The sequence below is a fragment of the Melopsittacus undulatus genome, chromosome 18, assembly GCF_012275295.1.
Source record: "Melopsittacus undulatus isolate bMelUnd1 chromosome 18, bMelUnd1.mat.Z, whole genome shotgun sequence".
NCBI classification, from domain to species: Eukaryota; Metazoa; Chordata; class Aves; order Psittaciformes; family Psittaculidae; genus Melopsittacus; species Melopsittacus undulatus.
The window spans coordinates 4,420,275-4,437,126 of record NC_047544.1 but is presented as its reverse complement, the minus strand read 5'-3'; the positions used below and the strand labels follow the sequence as shown (position 1 = coordinate 4,437,126).

Here is a 16,852-nt window from a genome sequence, read left to right as displayed (position 1 = left end):
GGAAGTTGTTCTTGGGCAGCTCCTGCTCCATGTGGGCTTGTGCAAGGTCAGGGTGATGAAACCTCAGTGTAGCTGAGCTGCCTCTGTGGAGCTTGGCTGCTGCTTGCTTCGGAAGTGCTGTTGGGACAGGCAGGGGTCATCACGATCCACTCCAGTGTGGTGTGAGCTGCTGCTCAGCTGCCTGCTCGTGCCTTCAGTTTGGTTTGGAAAGCTGCTGCTCTTCCCCATCTTGGCCAGTTTTCCAGCAAGGCATTCCCTGAAAGTCCCCATTGAGCAGAGCCAGCTCTGGTGGAAACTTGTTTCTTGGAAGAGTTTGCTGCCATTTCCCAATCAAAGGAGCCCCTTTGCAGCCAGGAAGCTTGGGACAGGGAACAACTGATGTAGGGTCATACATGGAGCTGTGACTCAGGGAATTGAGGTGCCTTTGCCCCAGCGATGTGGTGGAGCCGGTGAACTTCAGCAATGAGCTGGTCTCCTACCACCACACCACGTACCAGAAGGAAGCTGTGACCCTCAGCTACCACCAGCTTCTCCCCCACGTTGCTCTGCACATGGACAACAGTGAGATGTCCTTTGGCAGGGCTTCTGAGGCCTCTGAGCCTTCTCCTACCCCTGCAGGTCTGGACAGGAATGCAGCCACCTCTCCTGGAGCCTTGTGGCTGTGCTTGGTAGCAGCTTGTCATGAGTGTGTTGCAGGGGAGGACAGGGTGTGTAAAGGTCTACACTGGTCCCTGGAGCAGGAACCAGCCTCTCTAAGCTGGGACATGCACAGTTGAGGGGTGCATGAACATAAACTGGGGTTTAGCCTCAGGATGTTGGACCTTTTGCCATGGGGATGAGAGCATCTGAGCCCTTCAGACTCTGAGGGTAGAGGAGAAAATGGGATGTTAAAGCAAGAACATTGCTGGTTTGGTTTCTGTGCCCTCATCAGTCGAGTCCTCCTTTTCCTGGACTGTTTCTTCCCCTTTTCACTTTGTATTCCCTTTAATTCCCTTCTTCCCCCATTTCATTACGGATCCTTCCCCACTGCCTCCCTTGCTGGCCCATTTCAATAGTAAGAATGGCTTCTTAAGCAGCAATCTGTGCTCACCTGTGCTCTTCAATGAGCCTCTCCTGCACATTGGGAGCTTGTGTCTGCTTAGCTGGGGGCAGAAACAGCAGGGGGGCAGCCCCCATCAGCTCCCTGCAAGCTGCTTGCCTTGAGAGAGGGGTTTTGCTGCAGGCCTGGTGAAACACACAGCAGCCAGGGCCATGTCTGTGCCATCCTGAAGCTCCCTGCACAGCAGAAAGGCCTCTCCCCCTCCCTGCAAACAGAGAAATCAGCAAGAAATGCAGAGCACCTGTGAGGCTCATTGGCTTCACCTGAAACAAGCCCAAAGTGCTGTTTATCCCCCCCAAGCTCCAGCTCTTGGCATCATTTGGACTCATTTAGTGCTTTGTGCTGCCGTGTGCCCAAGAAAGGAGAGGAAATGGCTTCAAACTTGGGAATTTTGGCTGGAAGAACCTTTGTGATGAGGAGAAAAGGTGAGTATTGCCCAGGGAAGGGAACGGAGCTGGAGCAGGGCCTGGAGCACAAGAGAGATGGGGAATGGCTGAGGGACGTGGGGGGTTCAGATGGAGAATAGAAGGCTCAGGGGGGACCTGATGGCTCCCTACAAGTGCCTGCAGGAGGATGGAGGGTTGGGGTTTGGTTTGGGGTTTGATTTGGGGTGAAGGTGGGGACTTGGGGTGGTTTTGGGGTGGTTTGGGTACTTTTGGATATTTTGGGGGTAGCTTGGGGTGGTTTGTGGGTATTTGTGGGGTGTTTTGGGGTATTTTGGGGGTGTTTTAGGGTGGTTTCGGGGTGTTCATCGTTTGCGGGTTCCCCCCTACCCGCATCCCGCGGAGGGGTGGGGTCTGCCGGGGGGGGGGGCGGGGCCTCGCCTGGCGCATGCGCAGCTTCGGCAGCTGCCGTTGGGACCGGGCCTGGCGGTGAGCGGTGAGGAGGGGGGGGCCGGGAAATGGGGGTTCAGGGGGGGCAATAGGGGGCTCGGAACGGGAGAGGGGGTGAGGAAAGAGGGGGGGTGCGGGGGAAAGCGGCGAGCGGAGCGGGGGGTAACGGGGAACCGAGCGGCTGAGGGGGTGTCCGGGGGTCCCTGAGGCCTTGAGAGGTCCCTGAGGCCTTGAGGAGTCCCTGAGGCCTTGAGGGGGCCCGGGGACCGGAGCGGGGTGCACAGGGGAAGGGGTAACGTGCAAAGAACAGCTCTGTGCTGGGGTGCCTGGGGAAGGAGCACGGCGGTGCTGGGGGGTGCACAGGGGTGTTTAGGGGTGCACAGCAGTGCTGGGGGGTGCACAGGGGTGTTTAGGGGTGCACAAGGGTGTTTGGGGGTGCACAGGGGTGTTTAGGGGTGCAGGGTGCCTTGGTTCGGGGCAGGCCTGCACCAGGGAGCATGCATGCAGCTGCAGGGGAGGTCCGCAGGGTCCCCTGGGTGCTGCTGTGGGTGCCTCCATGCATCCCTGTCCCCCCCCCAGACCTGCTGCCACACTGGCGCTGCACTGCATGGATGGGGTTTTCCTCTCGCCCAACGAGGATGAGTTCGTGGGCAGGATCACGGAGGAGCTGGAGCGCTTCATGCTGCAGGGGCAGCTCCACAGGTGGGTGCTGGGCTGGGGGTGCAGGGGTGATGCTGTCCTGCACCCCTGGGTGGTGGCACAGGGCACTGCACACACAGCAGCACGTGGGGGCTCTTGTCTCCTCCTTTACACCAGTTCTCTGCCTGTGGGGTTTGGAGGGTCCAGCCTGGCTCGGAGCATCCCTGCAGGGCAAAGATCACTAGGGAGCTGTGCCCTGTGCCCTTCTCCATTAAGGGTGCATTATACACCATTATACACCATTCATTATACACCTTCATGCAGCATCAACCCCCTGCCATGGGTAGGGACACCTGCAGCTAGAGCAGGTTGCTCCAAGCCCCTGTGTCCAGCCTGGCCTTGAGCACTGCCAGGGATGGGGCACCCACTGTGGGATGCTGAGGAATAGAACTGAAGTTGTAAGGACATGACTAAATGCAATGAAGTCAAATGGGGTCTGTATTCATCCAGTCGTGTTCATAGTTGATGGTTTCTGGAGCACAGACTGGGTGGAATGGGCCCAGGAGCTTGCGCTGGTGATCTCCCACCATGGACACAGGCAGCACTAGGATTCCCAGGCAAAGTCCGGTTGCTCCCACTGCTGCATACAAAGCAAGCTCATGTAGACATCTGGGATAAGGAGGGGGTTTGGGCTCCTTTATACCAGAATGTCCTGCTTGGCTTTTGGGCTTGGATTTAAGCCCCACTCTGGGAATGACCTGGGAAGAGAGGTTGATAAATCCTTGCTGTGTGCCTGTCCTTTGCCTTCCTCCAAGTTGCTGATGCCCTGGATCCCCTCTCTCCTTTCAGCGTGCTCCTGTTCCCTCCCCTGTCCAGCCGCCTCAGGTACCTGATCCATCGGACCGTGGAAAGCATGGATCTGTTGAACAGCTTTTCAGTGGGAGAAGGCTGGAGGAGGAGGACAGTGATCTGCCACGCGGCTGTAAGGTGCAGTAGCTCTAACAGTGCTTCTCTTTCCATGGGCACAGGGTTTGGTTAAGCTTACAAGCACAAAGTGGGTGTGTGGTGCCCCTCTTCAAAGAGGAGGTGTCTGATGGCATCCTCCAGGCACTGAGGAAACAAAGGCTCTTCTGCACAAGAATAGCACAAGTGTGATAAGGGGTGGCTGAGGGAGCTGGGCAGGTTTAGTCTGAAGAAGATAAGGCTCAGGGGAGGCCTTATCTCAGTGCCGTGGGTTAGTGGTGGCCTTGGCAGTGCTGGATTGGATGATCTTGAAGGTCTTTTCCAACCCAGCTGATTCCATGACTTTTTTTTCCCTACCTGCTGACTGGCCATGGATGTGATGCTTTCCCTCCTCTCTTTTACACGCACCATGTTACTTGGTTTCCTCTGCTCACCTCTTGCTGTTCCCTTGTTCCCAGGCTGCCCACTGAAACCAGTGACCAAAAACCCAGCACCAACCCCCCGAGACCAGCCCGGGCTCCGCAGCCGTGGGGCCGGGGGAGCCGAGGGGGGCGGCTGCGGCACCCTGGGGACGTGCATGGGGACAACCCTCGAGCCTCCGTGGGCTCTGGCAGGATCAGGAGGCCGCCCAGGAGGAAGCCGGATAAAGCTCTCTATGTGCCCAAGCCCATGCGCAAGAGGGAGGAATGGGGCGAGCAGGAGAACCCGGTGGCTGCTGGCAGGGATGTGGCACAGGAGGAAGAGCCCTGCCCCAAAGAGAGTGCCCAGGAGGAGCTGGGCAGGTGTGAAGGAAGCTCAGGTGATGTCTCCTTGGCTGTTGGTGAGCAGGAGGAGCCTGGTGAAGGGTGCGTTCCAGGAGGTACTAGTGCTGAGTGTCCCCCATGTCCTAGGGATGTCCCATTGTTACAGAGCAACGAGGATTTCTCTGGGCAGGAAGATCAGGGTAAAGACTGTTCAGATTCCCTTTCTTCTGTACACAATAAACCCCCAACTGAAGCAGAAGAGCAAGATTTGAGCTGTGACAACACTGTTCCACCAGAAGGTACCAAAATCCTGTGCCAAGTGCAAGCTGAAGACCAAAGCAGCCGGAATGCCGGTGTATCGGAGTGTGCCAAAACCTCCTCCCTTACAGCCAGTAACTGCAGTGCAGACCCTGCTGAAGCAGAGTCAAGTGCAGGGTCATTGGTGCTGGAAAACCAGGATGAGAGCCACACCACTGTCAAGGGCCTGGAGAGCAGCAGAGTCGTGTCACTGCCTGAAGAACAGTGCAAGGACTTGAATGCCGGCACCATGGACGGAGGGAAGAGTTCCTCCAACCTGGAAAGCCAAGATGAGTGCCCCAGTGTTGCCCAGTGCCAGAACCCTGCAGAAGCCCCAGATGAGCCTCTCCCTGCAGCTGAGCCCATGTGTGGTGCTGAGCCATCTCCTGAGGACCAGACGGAGCACGGGACAGATGCTCCAGTGCAGAGCCGCAGTGGGAAGGAGTCGGTGGTGGAAGGGGAGGACAAGGAGGGTTCGTGCTTGGCCGATGCTCTGTGGCATGAGCTTCACATGCCTGCAGGTGACAGAGAGGAGGACGTGGCCGTGCAGAGGAGGAGCAGCCTCGAGGACGACTGTACCACAGAGCTCTTGGCAGAGGTAGTGTTCTGCAACCCATGGGGAGCGACTGTGGGGAAAGGATGGGGCTGAGGCTGTGCCTCAGGGCATGGGAATAGTCCCTGTGCTGGGGCTGGGCCTGGTGGTGGGAGCCACAGAAGTGGTTTGCAGGGACCGAGGTGGAACCTGGCGGGTTGTTCTTTGGGGTGAAACCTCATCTTTTTAATGGTTTTATTCTTTAATCCCCTCAGATTGTGGGTCATTTAACTGTGAAGAGTGTAAGCATCGAGAAGATCAGCTTAGACTATTCCAGCTACAGGGATGCCCAGGTCAGCGAGGGGGATTTTGGCCACGTGACTGAAATCTATGACTTCTCCCCATCCCTGAAGACAGAGGACCTGGTGGAAATGTTCTCTGACTTCCAGTGAGTATCTGTGAGAGCCTGAGCACAGCAGGGGCATGAAGGGAGCAGCCTTCACGCTGAATGGGATAGCCTGATGGAGCTGGAATCTTTGTTTCACCTTCGTGCCCTTGTGTCAGGCTCTTTCTGTGCCTTAAAGGACATTTCCTGCAGTTCATGCCTGATTTAAACCACAGCTGGTTCTTCAGGGCTCTCTCATGGTTAGCTACGTGCAGCCGTATTTGCACTTACTCCTACAGGCATCAGTGAGGCTTCAGGTGCTTTCTAGGAGTGTCTTGGTTCCTGCACTTGGGTGCCTGGATGAAATTACAATGAAATTACGTGCTTGCAAAAGCTTATGTAAGAAAAAGGGCTCGATTCTGCTGCTGGAGATCAGATTTAGTATGTGAATCCAGGGAACAGAGCCTTGTGCCTGAGGGAGTGACGCTGCATCAGGAGCAGAACAAAGTTCAGCCCTGGTTAGTGATAAAGGTCCAGCTCTGAACTGATTTGATGTCTGCAGGAGGTTGTCTTCCTCCCACCACCATCCTCCTTCTTTCTTGCTATCCCTGGTGGATCAGATGGGAGCTCTTCTCTCTGCAGATCCCTTAACAGCCATGATTTATGTTTTAAATAAGCTCCTCTGTGTGTTTCCCCTCGTGTGCTATTTCCATTTGCTGCAATGGAGCAGTGCCTGCAATGGAGATTGCTTTTGGCTGAGGGAAAATGAGAGTTCCTGGGAGCAGCTGAGGGGGTAACTGCACATTGTGGCCTTGAAGGGGGCACATCTGATGTTCTCCTTTCCTTTCACTTTGTGTCACATATGTGTAGTGCTTTGAAAAGCACCATCTACCTGCATGAAAACACTTCAGTCCTTGTGCTAGCTCAAGGTGGTTGATGGGTTTTAGTGTGTGGGGAGTGGTTTTTTCTCTCATTAACCAGCAACATTCCATTGTCTCTTCATTTCAGTGAGAGCGGGTTCAAAATCCAATGGGTTGATGATACACATGCCCTGGGCATCTTCTCCAGCCTCTCCACAGGTAAAGTAACTTGGTTCATGTTCAAGAGCCCTGTGAAGCTGCTGAGGTCTCTGCTTTGGCAACAGTGCCCCTGCACTGACCTGTGTTGAGTCCTATACTTGGGTTGCCAAGGGCGGTTGGGATTCATCGCGTTGTTCTTCCCACACGCTTCCAACTTGAAAGGCTTTTCCAGCTGGAGAAGCTGGAATTCTGTGGTGGGTGTGGAAACGCTGCTCTGCCAGAGCAGCAGGTTTGTAACTGGTTTGGATGGGCACCAGGGCACCTCTTGCATAGGGAGTGACTTGTGCTGTGTTTCTAGTAGTGAATCTGCATTGCTCCTGCAGGTTTATTCCTCCTTTAACTAGACAGAAAGTCCTGCCTGGGGTACAGTGACCTCCTGAGCATGGTGGCACGCAGGGCAGCCACCAAGCCTCCGGCCAAACCTGCCTTCCTGGGGACAAACAGCCAAGCTCAGATCTGAGCCATCCCAAGAGATGGTTGCACCCAGCAGGCCCAAAGCTCACACCCTTTCCTTGGGATTTAGAATCACAGAGTGGTTTGTGTTGGAAGAGACCTTAAAGCTCATCCAGGGAAGAACTTCCTTGTACCTTCCTTCTTATTTAGTCTACTAATATCAGAGTTGTCTCTTAAAACATGTCTGTGTTTTCATGGGACTCTCTCTGTGCTCCTGTAAGCCTGAGGTGACCTGAATGAGCTTAGCTCTTTTAGCACAAGGCTTGAGATAACACAGTGGCTGCTGGAGCTCAGGTTATTCACTGTTATTATACCACGTACTGTTTTTTACCATATTCAGTTTGCTGATTTCAACACTCTTTGTTCTCTGAAGCATCTCAAGCCCTAGGGCGACGTTATCCTGCTTTAAAGATCCGACCATTGATCCATGCCACAAAGCAGTCCAAAATCAAGGCCCTTCAGAGACCAAGTAAGTCAGTCTTTTAATTATTAGTAGTAGTATTCCTTGGTTTACCAACCTTGTACATCCTGAGTGGTCACTGTGACATGTTAAATGGGGAAATACATATTAAGGAGCTGTACTTCTTGGTGTTAGTTGGTGTTTTAGAGCCTCATTGGCGCTGCAGGACATGGAGCTGTTGTGTGGAGTCTTTAGTAGAAGCCTGAAGATGAATTTGTATTTTTAACAGTGTTTGCAGCCAACTTGTATCCTATTCCTGGTAAAACTTCCTACCTCAGCAATGCTGGTTGTGCCCATGTGCAGCAGCAAGGGTGGATGTGATGACAAGAATGAATTGGCAGCACAAGATGGCTTACAGGAAGGAGAGCTACGGCTATTACCTATGGGTGTATTTTTGGTCCCTTTTCTTCTGCTACACCAGGACTGAAGCAAAATGCACCAAATCCTGTTGCTTTTTGTTCTCTCTTCAGCTAAGTGGGCTGCTAGAACTCAGGCTTAGTCTTTCTTGTGTTATTTGCTTCTGTCATGAGAAGCTTGAAGTGAAGGGTTGTGTGCAGCAGGGAGGTGGAGCTGTAGCTGTGAGCACAGGAAGACCAAAGCAACAACAGTGCCCTTTTGTGGTTGGTGTCATTTTATTCGGTATCAGGTGAAGGCAAAAGAATTGTTAAGCTTAGCCATAAACATTGGTTTATTTCTTTTATTGCCTTTTAAAATCATATTGTAATCAGTTATACTTGCCACAGTAAAGAAATGCCATGAACCTGGTAGCAGCAGAGACTTTGCTGAAGGTACAATGATGCTGTTACTTCTCCAGTACACTGCAGTTAAACAAGTTTCTGTATGAATGGGTTCAAGGGACACTGTCACAGTTGGAATTTCCTGAGTTTTAAAGACTGGTAGATTTCAATGGCACATCAAAGGATGCAATTTGGGTTTACACACTCCCCAGCATCTCTTTTCACTCCATCTTACTGATTCTTGGTGCTGGAGCACTTCTGAATCAGGTTATAAACTCCTCCTGGGGAACATCATCTATAAACTCTTGGGTTCAATTTCAATAGCAGTTATTTTCCAAACACAGATTTGGCTCTTTAGCTGACAGTGTCTCTTATCTTTAGTGTTTTGCTTTGTTCCTGTTAAGAAAGAGTGGCAGGTTTATTTCCCAAGCTTGGAGTTACCCCTGTTGCTTTTACTAAGAAACCCTCTGAGAAAGCCACGCCTCATTACTGACTTGGATAATAGATTTGCACCCAGTTGCTAATAAATGAGTAGGAAATCATGAGATTTTGGCCTTGGGCAAAGGTTTGATGTATTAATTTCTTGTCAGGTGAGACTGGAGCAAGCCACGCGTCTACCAGTAACTGGGAGTTAGTGGCCAAGGGCTTTCCCAAAGCATCTGCTGTAGCCAGGTCGTCTTTAAGAAATGCAGATTTTTCTTCCCTTGGTGCTTTCTGCTGGTTTGCTTGGTCTAAATTGAGCTCACACATCCCCAAGTGTGGAGAAACTTGGTTCTGTTTGGTTGGACTGTATAAAGCAGGAGGGGTATTTGCTAAAAGGAAAGGCAATTTACTGGCTATGCCTAGAATGGTTGCTCATGCTCCTGGGCTAAATGTGTAACGGAACAAAGGAAATGGACATCAGCCCTTCTGTCTGCCAGGCCCCTGGGTTAGCCCCCAGCCTGTTCCTGAACAAGCACTAACTTGATGGTTTCTCACCCTTTTGTACCTAGAGCTCCTTCACTTGGCAAAAGAGAGACCCCAGACGGACACGGCGGTGGCCAAGCGGCTGGTGACCCGTGCCTTGGGCTTGAAGCACAAGCAGCAGGAGGGCTCAGGCACCGACCTGCTCCTGCCAGAGAGCTTGGACCAGGAGGAATAAACCATCTCAGCTAAAACAAATAGCTGTATAGAAGAGCATGGCTGTGATATTAAACTGCATGCAGAACAGTGAGTTACCATGGGGGGTGTTCTCTTATGGACTAGCACCATCGTTTCTGAGGTTGGGAAGGGGAAAGGTTTACTATTAGTGAGATCTTGCACTTGAAGCCAAACCCTGTGGGGGTTTTGTTAGCTCTTTGTTATGGAGAGCATGCTGCTGAACTCAGATTCAAAGGGTCTGTTAACACTGGGCCACTTGCAGAAAGGGAGTCTGCTTACAGTAAAGCCTGCTCTGTACTTAAAAAGCAGCATTAGGTGAAGGGAGTTGTATCTTGTTGGCCAAAACTGAGCTGTAAGCAAGAGCAGAGCATCTGCAGGGGTCAGAAAAAGCTGTTTAATGTTTACACTTTGTTCTAATGTTATTGTTCAAATAGTATCCCATCAAAATGACAAGCGTTGAATGCAAGTGAGGTTCAGGGATTTCCTTATTTACATGGTGTGTAGAGAGCCTGTGCTTGCTGCCTTGCACTGGTAGCAAGTCAAGTTATACACTGATTAGGAAGCCAGAACTTGACAGTTTTGATGTTCCCAGAGCCTGGTGGTAGGAGATGCTGTGAGACACCTTGTGGCAGCAGCAGTAGGGCATCCAACACAGCTCAGGCTCTGCTTTTGCTACACAGTCCAGCACCTTGAGAACAAAATGGAGTTTTCCAACTTACAGTAGGCTGGATGCCACCATCTGGGCCACTGGATAAATAAATGACAGAAATACTCTTGACAGGCATTAGCAAAAGTCCTTCTGCATTCTTTAAGCCTCACAACATCCCTGTGAGGTAGGTTTTGGGGAGCACAAGTTGGATGCAGCCAGTTTCAATTCCCCTGTGGATTGAAAAGGGCAGCTTTAAGTATTCAGTTACTTAGAGAAGTTTTTTTTGTATGTATAGAGAAAAATCTTCAGTCCCAGGAATTGTGACCAAGTCCCTAAACTTTCATGGAGTAGAAATAGACAAATGGCATGTAAAACATGTTCTGGGTAAAAGGCTTTTATTCAAGTAGCTGTGTCTGCAGATCTGTAGCAACGTGTGGCCTCAAACAAACAGAGGAACACACTTAGCACCATTGTGAATTTACCAAGTGTTCAAATCCTTTAAAGTCAACTTACACAGGTGGGTCTGTGACAGCACAGGTCCAGATCCCTGATGAGAAAAGCCATGAAGTTACCTCTGTAAGGTAGTGATGATACAATGCCTTAACTAAACGCATCCTTTAAAGAACAGAGTGAATATCCAGCTTAGAAGGTAATATTCAGATGTATGTAGAATCTATGGGGTGAAAAGCTTACTGTGTAATGGAAATTGTGTCCAGCGGCCTCATCGTTGGGTCTGCAGAGTCTTGGAGATGTTCCAAGGGATGTGTAGCTTCATGGAGCCCTGATCCACTTGCAGAAGGACCGTTCTGCATTAGCTGCTCCACTTACGAGACTGTGTTGGGAGTTGATTGTTGAATACAAGAGTTTCACTGCAGTATTAAATGATGCTTTACACTGTTCTGCTCAGAAAAGCTGCTCCATTTCTTTCCTTTCCTGTATTTCTTTGCTAAAATGAAGAAGGCCTCTCATGGGAGCACTGAGGATCAGTCAAGAAGCAGTGTCGCCAGGGGAGGCCTTTGCGCCAACAGTGTTCAAGCTTGAGTCAAAGAGCTTAAAGATACCAAGATTAATGCCTTGAGGAAAATGAATGGTAAAGACATATTTAGGTAGTTGGCACCTAAAGCCAATTGGTGCTTGCTGCAGCCTGGACCTATGTCTCTGAATAAAGATGGTGCTGCAAAGTGGAGGGAGAAGTCTTTGTGGCGAAGCTTGGAATGGTGAAGATACGGAGCCGAGTCTAACAGCCTGCTCCCAACTACCTGGGGTAGTTACAGGAGGCACGTGGTGGTCTGAGCACCTAAACCCGGGGAGGAAGGCATCTGTAGGAAATAATTTACCTTGCTAATGCAGAGTTTGATTGTTTGCTTGATTCGTGTGTGTGTGCAGTGGTTTGGGAAACCTGGCTTCTTTAAATAGTGGGGTGGGAGGCGCTGCCCGTCTATCGGGTGGACACCTTGTTGTTTGTGAGTCCACTGAAGTGATCAAACTTCTGCTCTGTCTCATCGCTGAAAGAGCCACCTGGGAAGCACACAGGAAGGGGACAGTGATGAGCAGGAGGCACCCAAAGCAGCTCATAGCATGAAGCAGAGAGCACAGGGGCTCTGTGCAAGCTGCAGCCATCATGGAGCAAAGGGCTCAAAGCAAGGACGTAAAAGAACAAAGATTTTCCTGGGTGAATTAATTTAAGCATTAGTTAAATTTTACCATTTACTATTTAAATCCAGCCAAGAGCCCTTGATCTTGGCTTTTATTGCAGTAGGAAGACCATAAACTACCCTCAATTCACTGCAAACTTTTCTTGCTTAGAAGAACTAGGTGATGCTGAGCAGGACCTGGGAATGGTCTCCTTGAGGCTGATGGTGGCTCCTCTCCCACAGGACCATGCCTCAGTTTTAGCTTCTCAATTAGCAACATCCATTGATTTGTAAAGAGAAATCCCTGCAAGCTGAGCTGGAGCCTCAGCTGAAGGCCACTGAAGTGCCTGCTCATCCACGTGAAGTGGGTTTGGCTTTGCAGAACTAGGTCACAGCTGAAGCACGACACACGAGAAGTCGTCTTGTGAAAAAACACCCAGCAAATTAACAGGAAAAATCAGTGGGGACATGGAATTTTGTCAGGAAAAACATTCCTTGCAGGACTGGAGCCAGCTCTGGAGCTTGCCTTCCCTGCTGGCTTTGCTGGGAGGGTGGCAGGCACTTGCTGTTAATCTCTGTGTTAAAAACAGTTTATCTCACAAAGCCTCAATTCCATTTTAACTGGCCTTGACATTAATGCAGATTCCAACTGGTTTGGCTTTGATATTTCCACACTTTTCCCTCCCATTCCAAGGCCAGGAGGGCATTTTCTGGCTCGAGCAGGAGCTCTTCTCCACTGCTCTTGTTTGCACTGCAAGAAAAGAGAAGCTTTGGGGTCTAAACATGAGCCCCAGGTTGAGAATAGCCTGAGCCTGGGAGGAAGGTGGAGCTGTTTGCCTGGACCTACCCGGGCACAAGCTCTGTGACTGCACAGGAGCTTTCCTTACATCCGATGGTCTTGGAAGGGAAAAGTGCTCATTTCCCAATGGAAAGGACTCAGCTGGACCATCTGCTCTCCCCATTCTACCAAGCCTGAGGCCTTTCTTCCAGAGCTTGACCAGTGCTGTGCTTGCTGCTCCAGCAACCTGTCTGATGCAGCACTACTGAACCCTCCTGCTGCCTTACTCCATGCAGCCTCTAACAGGGACAGAGTGGGGTCTGCTTTGCACAGCCTACAGCAAACAGCACCTCTGTTTGGGCTCTATCTCCCACAAAGTGATAAACCAGCACATAAACACCTTGCAATGGAAGCACAGAGAACTCCTGGTGAGGAGGCAGTGGGATCCCTGCATTCCCTGCCCAAGGAATCTCACCTATGTGGCAGTTGTACATCCAGATGCGCTGCCCATCATAGCGGCTCCTGCATTTCATCACGTTGTTCGAGTAATCTGATTCAGCAACCTCATAGTTCGGGTTGATGACAACCTGAGCAGGAGGAGAGGAACACAAAGTTCTTGCAGATGGGCTCATGGGGACACTTCCCATGACACCATAATACTTGTTAACAGAAAAACCCTAACTCATTTTGCAGGGGGATGCAAACAGCTCCATTAAAGGCGGATGAAGCTCACACCTTCCACCATGCACCAAGGTACATCCTCATTTCACACTGGAGCAGTGCAGACAGAATGAACTCTGGCATTTGCTGCATTTCAAATGGCTCTTTTCAGAAGCATACAATTCCCCATACAATTCCCCCCTCTTGCACAGAGCAGACTGGAGGCACAGCCCTAACTCCTGCGAGCACCACGACAGCACCATTTAATCCCCACATGAAGTGAGCTTTGCTTACAAACAGCTCAAAAGCTTAGCACAACCCTGCAGTGGGTGTGTAGAATGTGACATGGAATGCAGTGTGCTAACAACACAGTAGCTGCACATGGATTGTGTAGGACTATCAAGTGTTAGATGGATGTGGATGTCCTAATGCGGTTGTTAGAAGTGATTTCTCACTTGGGGATGGGATTGCTGTTGTCTTGGTGGGTAGGGCTTATAGGTATGGGAACATCATCTCCTTGTAATCAGAAGTTTCATAGAATCATGGAATGGTTTGGGTTGGAAAGGACCTTAAAGCTCATCCAGTTCTGGATGCCACAGACAGGGACACCTTCCACTAGAGCAGCTCGCTCCAAGCCCCACACAGCCTGGTTTATAGCCCCATTAAATCAGTTGTATTCCTCTCTCATGGGCAAGATAAAAGCAACGGCAGCAGCTCCTACCTGGAAGAGGTAATCCCCTGGTGGGATGTCGGTGATGTCGATCCACTGGCAGTCGATGTCGTGCCGATACACGTCCCAGCACCCCACGGTGATGCCTTGCTCCCCAAAGTTGGCACATTCATACTGTTTCTGCACATCTGAAGGAGCAGAGCCAGAGGTACAGAGAATCAGAGGCACAAAGCCACATCCCCACAGCTCAGGCTGGGAATTTCCCACCCGCAGGCACAGCAGAGGAAGATGCAGTTGTTTTCCAGCTCCACGTTCAGTGATGAGCCACTGGTGTCTTGTGCTGCCATAGCTGGACCATTGAGCTGCAGGGGAGGAGCGGCCGCCTTCATCCCTCATCACCCATCACCCAGGGGTGCATTTTGGAAGCTGAACACACACCCTTGGCTATTTAGAGCAGCTCAGAATAGGGGTGTACGGAGCATATGGAGCCCTCAGGGCTTCATACACCTGTAGAGACCACTCCATACCTATATAACCTCAGGACTGGTTTCTGGCTCCTGTCAGGCCACATTCAAGCCCTGCTTAGGCCTGTGAGAGCACCTCTGAAGCCATTCACCCCGATGGGGACAGCAAGAAACTCCCAGCACAAGTGGCTCTGGCATTTACCTGCTTCACATTCGGTGTCTTCCAGACAGAAGCTGGCTTTGTGCCCTTCAGCCACCTTGGTTCCATTGAGGTTAAGCAGATCATAGTGGGTGAACACCTCCATGCTGTGGTAATGCCTGCAAGGCACAGACAGAGTTATCCTTAGGGAAAAGAGGCATCCCTGTAATCCCCAGCTCTATAGAGCAGTGCAGGTCCTTAAATCACTGCACAGCTGTCCTGGCCCTGGGACATTGCACTGGGACACACCAGAGTCAAACCCAGTGCTAGGAATAATCATGGCTCCAACACCCCAGCTCCCAGTATTGCAGCAGCACAGCTTTACAGAGGAAGGAGAAGGGAGGCAAAGGGAGAAAGCTTCTTTAGAGTGGGTTTCTTCTCACCTCCTCCTGCCTTTCCCTTAACCACATCCATACCCATGGATGTAGGGAACTGCCACTGCCAGCATTTCCTCACTGTTCCCTCCCTGCTGCAGGTCTGCCCCATCTCTGCTCTCCTCCCACCTCTAAAGCCAACCACACAGCAGCTCCCAGCGCTGGGGCAGGCAGGCCCCGAGGCTGAGGTCCTGACTCAGGCCTGAGCTATGTCTGAATCACTCCAAGGACTGTTTACACGCTGGTGTTTACAGACTGGAAAGACTGAAGAGGAATTGAGTTCATCCTCCCCCGTGCAGACAGGATCCAGTTCAGAGCACACAGATGGCTCCCGGCCTCTTCCTCAGCCAGGTCTGTCCCAGAGAGCTCCACGTGCCCAGCCTGCAACGTGCTCAGTGAAGCCTTGTGGTACCCAAGTGTTCCCTCAGCCCATCCCAACAGGGCCAGGGAAGCAGCCTCCAAGCAGCAGCCCCACTGGAGTGGTACCTGCACCTCACCAGGACCAGAAAGAGCTGAGCCCTGAGCATCAGCTGATTGCACCCAAGCCTGACACCAGTGGCAGGAGTGACCCAGCTCCTTTTTACCCCACATTAGAGAGAATCAACCTTGTAACAAGCCACCAGTTCAGAAGCAAAGCATCTGGATGGCTGCGTTCCAGCTCCCTTTCCTCCCCATGGTTTACTTTGGCTCAGATTGTCCATTTCTCCCTCAAAACTGATGCTTTTATGGCTGTGAATTCCCTGCTTGTCACAAATAGGCCCCAAACAACCTCCCAGCTGCACACAGTGTAAGCACAGTTGAGATGTGTTTAAAAGATGCAGGATTTGAGTGCATCCTCGAGTCCTTTCCCAGGTGAGGGGGTAGCTCAGATGGCTGCATCGTTCCATGCTCTTCCTCTGCGTGTGCACACACTGCCCTTGCACATCCATCTTATCTTAACCCGTACATTTGGGGTTCAAACTGAACCAGGGGACATTTACATTGGATCTAAGGCAGAAGTTGTTCCCTGTGAGGGTGCTGAGGTGCTGGCACAGGGTGGCCAAAGAAGCTGTGGCTGCCCCATCCCTGGCAGTGCTCAAGGCCAGGTTGGACACAGGGGCTTGGAGCAGCTGCTCCAATGGAAGGGGTCCCTGCCCGTGGCAAGGGATGGAGCTGGATGGGCTTTAAAGTCCCTTCATCCCAAACCAGGCTGGGATCTATGCTCATTCACCAGTTCCTACCCATAGCTCCAACTATCAGGGTCTGTGGGATGCTGACATCACCGCTCCAGCATTGCAGCTCCCACAACCGATCCCTCTTTGGGCATGGCCAGGGTCTCCCCATGCACCCACCGGTGGCAGTCATGCCAGACCCATGCGTGGCGCCCGTTCTTGGGTCGGAAGTCGGACTGGCCGTTGTTGTGGATCTGGGAGGAGAAGCGCAGGAGCCGGCGGTAGCCCGAGGCGATGGAGGTGTTGGCGGCCGAGCTGGCCAGGCAGCTCTCCTCCAGGGCACACTGCAGCATGAACATGGGCCGGTCCTCCAGGTACGCCGTCTGCTCCACCAGCTCTGCATTCAGCACCAGGTCAGGGGCGGCTGGAAGGGAGGGCTGCGGTTACCCAGTGCATCACAGACCCCCTGGTTACTGATGCTAAGAGGAAACCCCAGCCCCATTACTCACTCTCTGAGCAGGAGACTCCGGCCCCGAAGCGACCTCCTCCTCTGGGGCAGGAGACGTGGGCTCCGTCGTGCCGGCAGTGGGCCAGGGACATCTCTGTCCCCGAGCACTTGACACCGCTCATGACGACGTTGTCGGCGCTGATGTCCCCATGCCAGTACCAGGTTTCCTGGGAAGAACAAGGAATTTCACCCCCTCTTCGGTGCTTTGGGACTGCTGGATCCTCCCCTGTACCTCGCAGGCTCCCTCCAGGGAAGAGAGGTGCAAGAGCACACAAGGAGACAGATGATGCCAAAGGATGCTGAGGCAGGGAAGAGTAACTTGGGGGATGAGCCCAGGTCTGTTTAAGCAGAAGACTGGGGTTTAATCCCAGTGCCATGTGCCCTGCCCTGCCCAGTGTTAAGCAA

General features: G+C 51.9%; 2 protein-coding genes across 3 annotated transcripts in view; one reads left to right on the top strand and one right to left on the bottom strand.

Moving 5' to 3' along the window:
- The first annotated feature begins 1,923 nt into the window (after nucleotides 1-1,923).
- On the top strand, nucleotides 1,924-11,190 carry R3HCC1 (R3H domain and coiled-coil containing 1). 2 transcript variants are annotated; one of them, XM_034070383.1, is made up of 8 exons: nucleotides 1,924-1,978; nucleotides 2,512-2,634; nucleotides 3,421-3,558; nucleotides 3,993-5,172; nucleotides 5,382-5,554; nucleotides 6,500-6,570; nucleotides 7,397-7,492; nucleotides 9,213-11,190. In XM_034070383.1, exons 2-8 carry the CDS (start codon nucleotides 2,540-2,542, stop codon nucleotides 9,359-9,361), a joined length of 1,902 nt encoding a protein of 633 aa, XP_033926274.1. In that variant the 5' UTR covers nucleotides 1,924-1,978; nucleotides 2,512-2,539; the 3' UTR covers nucleotides 9,362-11,190. The 2 variants fall into 2 exon arrangements, with proteins under 2 accessions (XP_033926274.1, XP_033926275.1); XM_034070384.1 differs by having other exon boundaries at nucleotides 1,940-1,971.
- The window catches only part of LOXL2 (lysyl oxidase like 2), a 29,302-nt gene continuing 20,616 nt past the window's right edge, over nucleotides 8,167-16,852 (bottom strand). The window contains exons 9-14 of the mRNA XM_034070382.1: nucleotides 16,449-16,614; nucleotides 16,120-16,363; nucleotides 14,418-14,533; nucleotides 13,803-13,939; nucleotides 12,897-13,008; nucleotides 8,167-11,527 (exon numbers count right to left, since the gene is read on the bottom strand). Of these exons, the coding sequence (XP_033926273.1) occupies nucleotides 11,448-11,527; nucleotides 12,897-13,008; nucleotides 13,803-13,939; nucleotides 14,418-14,533; nucleotides 16,120-16,363; nucleotides 16,449-16,614 (855 nt within the window). The 3' untranslated portion in view covers nucleotides 8,167-11,447. The remainder of the gene's footprint in view (nucleotides 11,528-12,896; nucleotides 13,009-13,802; nucleotides 13,940-14,417; nucleotides 14,534-16,119; nucleotides 16,364-16,448; nucleotides 16,615-16,852) is intronic.